Source organism: Pantherophis guttatus, chromosome 18, assembly GCF_059756535.1.
Source record: "Pantherophis guttatus breed Tessera chromosome 18, ASM5975653v1, whole genome shotgun sequence".
NCBI lineage: Eukaryota > Metazoa > Chordata > Lepidosauria > Squamata > Colubridae > Pantherophis > Pantherophis guttatus.
Window position 1 is genome coordinate 9,710,001 of NC_142080.1, and position 11,206 is coordinate 9,721,206.

General features: G+C 45.3%; 1 protein-coding gene across 1 annotated transcript in view; it reads left to right on the forward strand.

Moving 5' to 3' along the window:
* Positions 1 to 11,076, forward strand: part of NUDT17 (nudix hydrolase 17) — a 12,208-nt gene extending 1,132 nt beyond the window's left edge. Inside the window, exons 2-8 of the mRNA XM_034427236.3 lie at positions 652 to 774; positions 2,140 to 2,323; positions 4,225 to 4,250; positions 5,905 to 5,997; positions 7,100 to 7,198; positions 8,181 to 8,320; positions 9,013 to 11,076. Of these exons, the coding sequence (XP_034283127.1) occupies positions 652 to 774; positions 2,140 to 2,323; positions 4,225 to 4,250; positions 5,905 to 5,997; positions 7,100 to 7,198; positions 8,181 to 8,320; positions 9,013 to 9,160 (813 nt within the window). The 3' untranslated portion in view covers positions 9,161 to 11,076. The remainder of the gene's footprint in view (positions 1 to 651; positions 775 to 2,139; positions 2,324 to 4,224; positions 4,251 to 5,904; positions 5,998 to 7,099; positions 7,199 to 8,180; positions 8,321 to 9,012) is intronic.
* The last annotated feature ends 130 nt before the right edge of the window (positions 11,077 to 11,206 follow it).

An 11,206-nucleotide genomic window follows, 5' to 3' on the forward strand; every position in this document is an offset into this window, starting at 1 on the left:
TAAAGTTTTGCTCGCCCTATTAGAACGAAGATGTTTGGGGATTTCTGCAAAGAGTGCAGAGAAGAGCAACAAAGAGGATTAGTGGGGGGCTGGAGGCTCAAACGTATGAAGACCTCATACAGATTAATAAGAATCGGAAGGGACCTTGGAGGTCATCTAGTCCAACCCCCTGCTCAAGCAAGTTTGAATCTCACCAGGCTCAAGGTTGACTCAGCCTTCCATCCTTTCAAAGGTAGGTGAAATGAGGACCCAGTTTGTGGGGGCAATAAGCTGACTTTGTATAAATATACAAAAGTATGAAGGCTATTGCTTAACGCACTGTAAGCCGCCCTGAGTCTCCGGAGAAGGGCAGCATATAAATTAAAGCCAAAAAAAAAAAAAGGTTGCAGGAACTGGGTATGTCTAGTTTAATGAAGAGAAGGACTAGGGGAGACATGATAGCAGGCTTCCAGTATCTCAGGGGCTGCCCCAAAGAAGAGGGGAATCAAGCTATTCTCCAAAGCAGAATAGTTTGAGTCTATTCATATTAGAATATATGATTCGTATTAGAATCTATGACACCAAGGTGCCACACTGTTCACTCATTGATACATATATATAAAACAAAATAAAAAATTTGGAAAAAAAAACCAAGTTCTCCTTGGCTTCCAGAGCATCGTTGGCCATTGCTGTCCGCCCCACGAAGACGGTGGCATCGTAAACTGCATTCTGAAACACCCCCAGTTCCTCGTTTCTGACCGGAAGTTTCCTGGCTCCACCGGACTCCTCTTGAAGGTACGAAGGGGTTTGTCATGCCGGGAGAAACTTTTCTCCATCTTTGATGGCCCTGAAGGCAGTCCTCGAGTTACAACAGTTCTTTTAGTGACCATTCAAAGTTACAACGGCACTGAAAAAAAGGGACGTGACCATTTTTCACACTGATGACCGTTGCAGCATTCTTCCCACCCACCCACTCCCGGCCACGTGTTTTTACATACAGATACTTGGCTGCTGACTCACTTTTACGACGGTGGCAGTGTCCCTGGGTCGTGTGATCCCCTTTTGCGACCGTCTGACAAGCAAAGTCCAGGGGGGAAAGCCAGGCTCATTTAACCACCGTGTTACTAATTTAACAGCTGCAGTGATTCTCTTAAGGACTGTGGCCAGAAAGGTCATAAAATGGGGCAAAACTCACTTAACAAAGATCTTGCCTTAGGAACATAAATTTTGGGCTCAACTGTGGTCATAAGTCGAGGACTACCTGTTTAAGCAGGGAGGAAACTCCCGCAGGACGATGCTAAAGTTTTTTGAGGGTTTTTTTTTCTTTTGATGGATTATTTTTTATCAGAAAGAACCCAATCCTGCTTGGTGTTGTAGTGGTGGTTTTATGGAGTTGAGGGTCTTTCTTTCCTAAGGGATCGAACTGGGGCACAACTGACACCGATTCCCTTAACAACTCTGTTTACAATGGTTTAACAATTGCAGTATTAATTAGACTGTGTTAGATTATGATTGTTGAATGTTATACCCTGTATCTTGCTCTGGGAAGTAGGGAGGGGGGTGGGTGGGAGGGGGAGGGTTGGGGAGGATGGAGGGAAGGGGGGGATATATATGTAAACTTTTTAAAACTTTTCAATAAAAAAAAAACAATTGCAGTGATTCGCTTCACAAATGTGGCAAGAAAAATTGTAAAAAAAAGGGCAAAATTCACCGAGCAACATAAATTTTGGGCTCAATTATAGCCGTAAGTCAAGGCATTGTGGTTTTAAGTCGAGTCATCACTTGATCGGACTCTTATTTTATGACCATTTTTACCACAGTCATTAAATCAATCACAGGGTAGTCAAGCTAATCCAGTTTATCTAATGATGGGAAAAAACGTCAAAAAGAGTTGCAAAATGCGATTGTGTGACAGTGGGACGGTGCAACAACCAGTTGTAAATGCAAGACGGTTTCCCAGGGCCCGAAATGTGATCAAATGACCTCAGGGGGCGGGGTGGAAATCATTTCTATGAGAGTGGGTTGCAGTCATTTTTTTCCCCCGTCCATCGTAACTTTGAACGGTTCTTAAGCGAGCAGTCGTAAATCGAGTTCTCCCGCTATCCTGGGTGTGAAAACTTCCATCTCCAGGATTCAGCCTTTTTTTTCTTTCTTTTCCAGCGCCCCCGCTTCTGCCCCATCAAGCATTTGACCGCAGAGCAAAGGGCTTCCCTCCCCGCAGAGACTCGGCGTCAGGGGGTGGATGTCGGGGTGGCTGTTCTCCTGGAGTCGGCCAGCGGAAAGGTTTTGTTGACCCGTCGGGCGAGGACGCTAAGTCTCTTCCCCAATACTTGGGTGCCTCCTGGTAAGAAGACCCAAACGGGGGTGGGGGGTGGGAGGGATCTGGTGTGAGAGGATGGGAAGGCCGCAAGGATGGACCCCCGTAGCCCTAAGAATAGCAATAGCACTTAGACTTATATACCACTTCATAGTGCTTTTACACCCCTCTCTAAGCGGTTTGTAGAGTCAACCTCTTGCCCCCAACAATATGGGTCCTCGTTTTACCGACCTCGGAAGGACGGAAGGCTGAGTCAACCTTGAGCCGGTCAGGATCGAACTGCTGGCAGTGGGCAGAATTAGCCTGCAATGCTGCATTCTAATCACTGGGAAGAAGGAAAGGAAGGAGGAAGGGAAGGAAGGAGGGAAATGAAAAGGAAATAGGATGGATGATGGATGGTTGGAAAGGAAGGAAGGAAGGAAGGAAGGAAGGAAGGAAGGAAGGAAGGAAGGAAGGAAGGAAGGACGGACAATAGCAATAGGACAGATACTGCTTCACAGTGTTTTATCGCGCTCTCTAAGCGGTTTACAAAGTCAGCATGTTTCCCCCCAACAAGCTGGCTCCTCATTTTACTGACCTCGGAAGGACGGAAGGCTGAGTCAACGTTGAGCCACTCAGGATCGAACGCCTGGCAGTGGGCACAATAGTTAGCCTGCAATACTGCATTCTAATCACTGAGAGGGAAGGAAGGAAAGCAGGGAGGGAGGGAGGGAGGGAAGGAAGCAAGGAAGGTAGTAATAGCACTTAGACTTATATACCGCTTTATAGTGCATTTACAGCCCTCTCTAAGCGGTTTACAGAGTCAGCATATTTGCCCCCCCAACAATCTGGGTCCTCATTTTACCCACCTCGGAAGGATGGAAGGCCGAGTCAACCTTGAGCCGGTCAGGATTGAACTGCTGGCAGTGGGCAGAGTTTAGCCTCCATTACTGCATTCTAACCACTGCAAATCATGCATGGATGGATGGAAAGAAGGAAGGAAGGAAGGAAGGACTAGCAACAGCACTTACTATATACCACTTCACAGGGCTTCACAGCCGTTTCTAAGCGGTTTACAGAGTCAGCCTCTTGTCCCCCAACAATCTGGGTCCTCATTTCACTGACCTCGGAAGGATGGAAATCTGAGTCAACCTTGAGCCGGTCAGGATCAAAGGAATCGAACTCCTGGCAGTGAGCAGAGTTAGCCTGCAATGCTGCATGCTAACCACTGTGCCACCACGGCTCTTAGGATGCTTTTGGCTTAGAAAAATTCATTTGAGGTGGCACTCCAGCCTCCCTTGTTCTTCAAGCTTAAGATTTTCTTTTGTTAAAAAAGTTGTGTAAGTACTTACTTGTAAGTAAGCAGATCCTGAACTCAAATAACTGAAGAGCCTGGTAGCTGAAAGAATAAGTGGTTAATCAGAATAAGAGCTGGAAGGGACTTCGGAGGTCTTCTAGTCCAACCCTCTGCTCAACCAGGACCCTTATTTCAGACTGTCCAGTCTCTTCTTAAAAATCTCCAGTGATGGAGTACCCACAACTGGTGGCCAGCTGTTCCCCTGGTTAATTGTTCTCGCTGTGAGGAAGTTTCTCCTTAGTTGTAGGTTGCTTCTCTAACACACCTTGTTAAATGAATCTGGTCAGGTCGTCACGAAAAGGGATCACGTGACCCCGGGACACTACGACCGTCGTACATATGAACCCGTTGCCAAGCTGACTTATCAGCTGCAGTGAGATTCACTTAACAACGGAGGCGCGAATGGTCGTAAAATGGGGCAAAACTCACTTAACCGATGACTCGCTTAACCACAGAAATTTGGATCTGGGCTGGGGGGTAGGGGGGTCACTTGTGGTCATAAGTTGAGGACTACCTGTACTGAATCCCAAGTTTTTAGAAGCAACCAGTGAGAACAGAAATTAGATGGTTTTTTTTTCTTTTTCTCTTGCAGGCGGCCATATTGAACCAGAAGAAGAGGTAAAATTTTGATTTAAAAAAAAAATCAAAATCCAAAAGGGTGAATCAAGAGAGCATCAAAAGGGCAGAAATGATTGTAGGGAGGCCTTTCGGAGGTTGGGGGTGGGGGGACTTGGCCAGCATTTTACAACTCAAGCATAGGCCAGTAATGGGCTGTAGCCATTACAGGTTGGGGACCCCTGTTCTAACCCCCTTAGAGAATCCTGATGGGAGAAGGATCCCTGAAGGATTCGGGGAAGGAATTCTGTCTTTGCAAAAGGTTTAAAAAAAAAAAGTGAAGGCAATCTGTGTCGGAATGGGAGAACTCGACGCAGCGAGTTGTCTACCTAAGGGAAGGCCATGGAGAGAGAGAGAGAGAGAAGGAGAGATAGAATAGAATAAGAATAAGAATAAGAATAAGAATAAGAATGGAATGGAATGGAATAAGGAATAGGAATAGGAATAGAATAAGGAATAGGAATAGAATAGAATAGAATAGAATAGAATAGAATAGAATAGAATAGAATAGAATAAGGAATAGAATAGAATAGAATAGAATAGAATAGAATAGAATAGAATAATAGAATAGAAAGAATAGAATAGAAAGAATAGAACAGAATAGAATAGAATAGAATAGAATAAGGAATAGAATAGAATAGAATAGAATAGAAAGAATAGAATAGAAAGAATAGAACAGAATAGAATAGAATAGAATAGAATAGAATAGAATAGAATAGAATTAGGAATGGGATGGGATAGAATGGAATAGAATAGAATAAGGAATGGAATGGAATAAAGTAAAAAGAATAGAATAGAACAGAATAAAGAAGAATAGAAAAGAATAGAATAAAGAAGAATAGAATAAAGAATAGAATAGAATATAAGAATAGAATAGAACAGAATAAAGAATAGAAAAGAATAAAGAATAGAATAAAGAATCGAATAGAACAGAATAGAATAGAAGAAAGAATACAATAGAAGAAAGAATAGAATGCAGAAGAAAAGAAAAGAATAGAAGAATAGAATAGAATAGAGTAGAACAGAATAGAATAGAAAAGAATAGAATTACTTTATTGTCATTTTGGATGTACACTAATCGTCATACATTAAAATGAAATTACATTGCATGCAGCTCTCATAGGGTCTCCACCTCTGATATAAACAAAAACATGACAAGATAAATAAATATAAAGGTATGCATGTGTATCCACATATATTATATGACATGGAAAAACAACGCAAGTTGTTCTGTAGCTGGACTTTTATTGCCTCGGAAACCTCCTTTTATTGTGGATTTAATTTTGCCGGGGGGGAGGGGGGTGTTATTTTGCTCAGGAAACTTTCAAGTGCCCTGTGGACTCATTCATTGGCCATTGTTCTTTGGAGTAGCATCGGTCTTCTTTTGTCTGGATTTAACTGGGACAATTCTGGGGTTTTGGTGAAGGGAATTGCTGGGGAATATTAATAAACTCACTAAACCCACCGTCAAGTGTGCGTGTGAGCGAGCGGGATGGCACACAGGGTGGGAGAATCGAAGCTTTGGTCAAGGGAGCCTGTGGGATGGGGAGCACTCTGTCCATGGCCAGAGGCCCTCTTCTGAGTTGCAGCTGCCCCGATGCCCACCGATTTCAGGACCTGCCTCTCCTCCCCACCCTTGTTTCTTTCTTGTTCGCAGTTGCTGGATGCTGGCCTGAGGGAGCTGCAGGAAGAGACTGGCTTGCAGCTGAAGGATGGGGAATTCTCCTGGCAACTGCTGGCCCTCTGGGAGGTAAGTGGACCCCTTGAGATCCCCCTCCCCGGATCTGGGAAATTTGGGGTGGAGCCAGTGAGTCCTGAAAGCGGGCAAGAGGGGTCCCTGGTGCCCAGCCCTGCCTCAGGTGTCATTTCCAGAAGGTCAGCCCAGCCTTCCCCATTGATCTGAAGTTTGCAGAAGCGATGTGGGGCCTCCCTTCACTCCCTCCATTTGGAGACTGCTGTCAGGATTCCGACAGATGCCCTAAATAAATCATGAGCCTCGAGCCAAGCTTCAAAAGAAATCCAGTTATTTATTAGGAGCTTCATGTCGGCACCTTCCCAGCTCTGACCCTATGTAATTTACACCCCAATCATGACCCTGTTTCCCCCATCCCCACAGGGTGTGTCATCAATCACATTCACCAACGGAGCAATTTCGCGGGTTGTAGAAGTCACTCCCTTCTGGCCGCTGTGGGTAACCCTGGGATACAGCCTTGTATAAAATATAAGCGGGTAGTGATGGGAGTGTCCCGATGCTCCCATGTCACACCCCTCCTGCGTGACCTGCATTGGTTACCGGTTGTCCTCCAGGTGAGGTTTAAGGTGCTGGTGATTACCTATAAAGCCCTACATGGCTTAGGCCCGGGGTATTTGGCGGATCACCTGCAGCCAGTAACAGCTCCCCATCGCCCCGTGCGCTCACATAGGGAGGGCCTACTTGGGGTCCCGTCGGCCAAACAATGTCGGCTGACGGCCCCTAGGGAGTGAGCCTTCTCTGTGGGCGCACCTACCCTCTGGAATCAGCTCCCCTTGAAGCTCCGGGTAGCCCCCGACCTTCGCTCCTTCCGCCGTGACCTTAAAACATGGCTGTTTCTCCAAGCTGGCCTGGCCTGAATGGGGTTTTAATGGGAATTTTAGTTTTATTGTTGAATTTTAATTGGACTTGTTGTTTATTGCTGTGAGCCGCCCTGAGTCCTGGTGGAGAAATGGTGACATATAAGTCCGATAATTAATTAATTAATTAATTAATTAATTAATTAATAAGAGAATGAATCTCCACCTTCATCTTACACCTGCGCTACAGATATTCGTCACCATTGCAAACCCATTCTATCTTGTCTTGTCTCTCCCTGCAGTCTGTGTATCCCCCACGGCTGAGCCAAGGTTTGCCGCAACGGCACCACATCGTGGTCTACCTGCACTTGGCATTGCACGAGAGCCATCAGCAGCTCCAGGTGAGTGGGGCACGTTGGCCAAGCTCCGCTCCCCACTGAGGTGTCTGCAGCAGAAGCGTCTTCTTGCTCTTAGTAGCACTAGCAATAGCACTTATATAGCGCTTCACAATGCTTTCTAAGCAGTTTACACAGTCAATATGTTGCCCCTAATAATCTGGGTCCTCATTTTACCAACCTCGGAAGGCTGAGTTAACCTTGAGGCCGGTGAGAATTGAACTGCTGGCAGTGGGCAGAGTAGCCTGCAATACTGCATTCTAACCACTGCGCCGCCACATCTGGCATTAATTCCACTGATTGGATTGACCTTTCCTCAGAGTCCGAGATGACATGCACTGGGGTCTCCCTTAATTTGACTCCACAATAGCCGTGTGAGGTAGGCTGGGCAGAGACTGAGCAACCCAAAGTGAGGCCAGCCTAATGCCTCAGTGACGAGAGGATCACACCAAAATTGCCCCCACCTCTTCTTAAAAGGTTCTTCTTAAAGCACTCTTATTTGAATCATGGTTTTCTGCCTAAGCCAAGATCTTCCTGGGTTTACTAACAGGCTACACCTGAAGCTCCAGACCTCCTCCTCAATTTTAATGTTTAATTTGTTTGTAATTTGGGGCAATTTCTTACGGTCGAAGGGAGAAATTTCTGCATGCGAGATTGGAGACCATGCTGTTCAAAAGAAGCTATTTAATGACACGGAGATGAGATTGTAACAATTCTCCCACACTCCCTCCACTGCACATAGCAGCGTAAATATTGCTCCACCATTGCATTAGTTCTTTCGTCGGCTCCGTTGGTAGCTGGGTGGAGCGCCGAACTGAGCCCTGGACTGCCACCGGCAGGAGACTGTGCAGAGCCGAATGGCAGCTTCAGCTTGGCAGGTGGTGTTTAGCTAGCAGTAAATGAAATAATGGCTCTTTTGGGTTCTTGGGGAGAGGCAGAGAAGAGGAATGCCTGCTTGAATTGCATATTGATCCAGATCTTTTGCCAGGCCAGGCTGAAGCCCAATGAAGCCGAGGTCGCCGCTGTCGCTTGGCTGGACCGCCCCACCCTGGAATGCATTGCAGCTACGGAGGATGGAGCAGAAGACGAGGCCCTGGGGTTGGGCAAAGGGGCACCATCCACTGTCAGGTAGGTGGCAGGGAAGAGCATCCTGGCTTTCTGACCCAGCTTCCCAAACACAACAAACCCTCTGAAGTTCAATTAATTATTCCTTGCGCCAGCAGCCCGGGCAAAAAGTTTCTCTCCCACCGCAGGCTAACAAATCCGTCCGGCAGAGAGATGAATAGTTGTCTGCCACATCTATTCATCTCCGCCCCCTGCCTTTTATCCCCAGAGCTAAGGTGGGCCTTCGCTAGCAGCAGTGGCTCTTCCGTCCCAAGGACCGGCCCATAGATTTCCACTGCTCTCCTCTCCTCTGCCTTCTGTGCATCAGGCACTGGACCCAGCTGTTCCTCCTCTTCCTCATCAGCCACCTCCAGACCTGGGGGCTGTTGACTCTCCATCTGAGGGCTGATGGCCGGCCCAGACTCCGCCTCTGTCTCTCTCTCTGATGGCTCCATTCCCTCTCCCCCCTCGGAGCTCTCAGGTTGCCCTGATGCTGACCCTGATGCCCACACCGCCATCTTTGATTTGGCTGCTGAAGGGGCTGGCGGGGGACAGACCACAACACTGAGACCTCTGTTTGAACAAATGTGGGGTCAAATTTTGACGGATCTCTTTCCTTCTTAGCAAGGGATTTGGGGTGGAGGAAACGAGGGGCAGATTGGTCTCCTTCCCCACATTTAAAGACCTTTGGGCATCTCGTTTTTCATTTTGAGCAGCATCCTCGAACTGGAGAAGGGCTCGGCCAAGACCTTGGTGATCCCCACCGCCGCCTTCCTGGGCACGGCACAAGGGGAAAACCTGGAGCGTGTCAGCACCGGGACCAAGTACGCCCTCCGGCAGTGGCTGAACATGTCCTCCCTTTGAGCGGCCAAAGATGCTCAAACACCTGGAAAGCAAGAGGATCAATCCCTGGGCAGCACTCCAGGGTCCGGCCGATGCCTTTCGAGTTAACTTCGCAATATTTTGCTCCAACAATCAAAACATTCTTGTTTTTTGTTTTGGAAGACCGGAAGAAACTGTGTTCCAGTAATTGTTCAGTTGCCAAAAGATAACAAGTCTTTATTTACAGTAGTGGCCAGAATTGTGGAAACTTTTTGGGAAAGTGTATTTTTGAGGTTTGATGGCTAATAACACCATTTTTTTAGGGGAGTTTCAAAATAATCTTATTCCACTGCTGGAATAGCCTGGGAATAGCCCAGACCTTCTTAACCCAATTGAAAATCTATGGAGCCGACTAAAGAAACTTGTTAGTCAGAAGCGACCCAGCAATAAAACCCAGTTAATAGAAGCCATCATTCCATCTTGGTTTCACATGAGAACAGCTGCAGAACTAAAAGACTTGGTTCCCTCCATGGGAAGACGTTGTAAGGCCATAATTCATGCTAAAGGTGACCCAACAAAGGATTAACTGACACGGTGATCATTTTTATATATATCATTTTTTTCTATGGGGATCATTTTTGTCTATCTCCTTTTTTTCTACGTGTTTCCCTTTTCTTCTTTATACTGTAACTGCTATTCTAATAGCAAATCCTTCATAAAAGTTATTGCATTACATTCTCGATTAAATTACCTTTCCATTGATATATAATTTTATGGTACTACTCCCCCCAAAAAGTGGTGTTATTTTCCACTTTGAAAATACACTTTTCCCAAAAGGTTTCCACAATTTTGGCCCATTACAGTTTGTCCTCAACTTACAACTGCTCGTTTAGTGATGGTTCAGTTACAAAGGCGCTGAAAAAAGTGACATGACCCTTTTTCACACTTAACGACCCGTGGCAGCATCCCCATGGTCACATGGTCAAAAGTCAGATGCTTGGCAACTAAGGGCTGTAAAGGGCTGATTTAGGGATTTAAGACGATGTGGTTAGGGGGCAATTTCCTTAATATTTGAGTGTCTTTAGGTCATTTTGTGACAATAGACTCAATATTATTCATCTTAAAAAGGACATTGTGAAAATCTGCCTTAAAAAGACACAAGGATCAAATTTTATACGGTCCCTAACCAAATACGGGTAGTCCTCGACTTACGACCACAATTGCGGCCAAAAGGTATGGTGCTAAGCGAGACATTTGTTGGGTGAATTTTGCCCCATTTTACGACCTTTCCTGCCAGAGTTGTTAAGCGAATCACTGCAGCTTTTTAAGTAACACGGCTAAGTGAACCTGGCTTTCCCCATTGATTTTGCTCGTCAGAAGGTCTCAAAAGGAAATCCCCTGACCCCGGGACACTGCGACCGTCATAAATGTGAGTCACTTGCCAACCGGCTGAATTTTGATCACATGACCCTGGGGATGGCTGCAACGGTCATAAGTGTGAAAATGGTCCTAAGTCACTTTTTTTCAGTGATGTTGTAACTGGTCACTAAGCGAACTTTTGTAAGTCGAGGTCTACCTCTTTCCTACAAGTACAGTAGTGGCCAAAATTGTGGAATCCTTTTGGCAAAAGTGTATTTTCTAAAACTTGGCTAATAACGCTTTTTTTTTTTTGAGTAGTACCATAAAATTATATATCGATGGAAAGATAATTGAATCGAGAATGTAATGCAATAACTTTTATGAAGGATTTGCTATTAAACATATAAACATACGAACATGTGAATGATTTTTTAAATGTTATCTAATTCTGGGTTTTATTTAATTGACCAAACTAAGTAATAATTTTAATTAGCAATTTTATGATGTTTGTGTGTCTATATTTTTCTTGACTGTACACCGCCTTGAGTCCTACGGGAGAAAGGCGGTATAGAAATATAATAAATAAATAAATAAATAAATATTAGAATAGCAGTTACGGTATAAAGAAGAAAAGAAACGTAGAAAAAACAAGATATACAAAAATTATTCCCATGTCACTAAATAAAGGTACTTTGTTGGGTAACCTTTAGCATGAATGACGGCCCTACA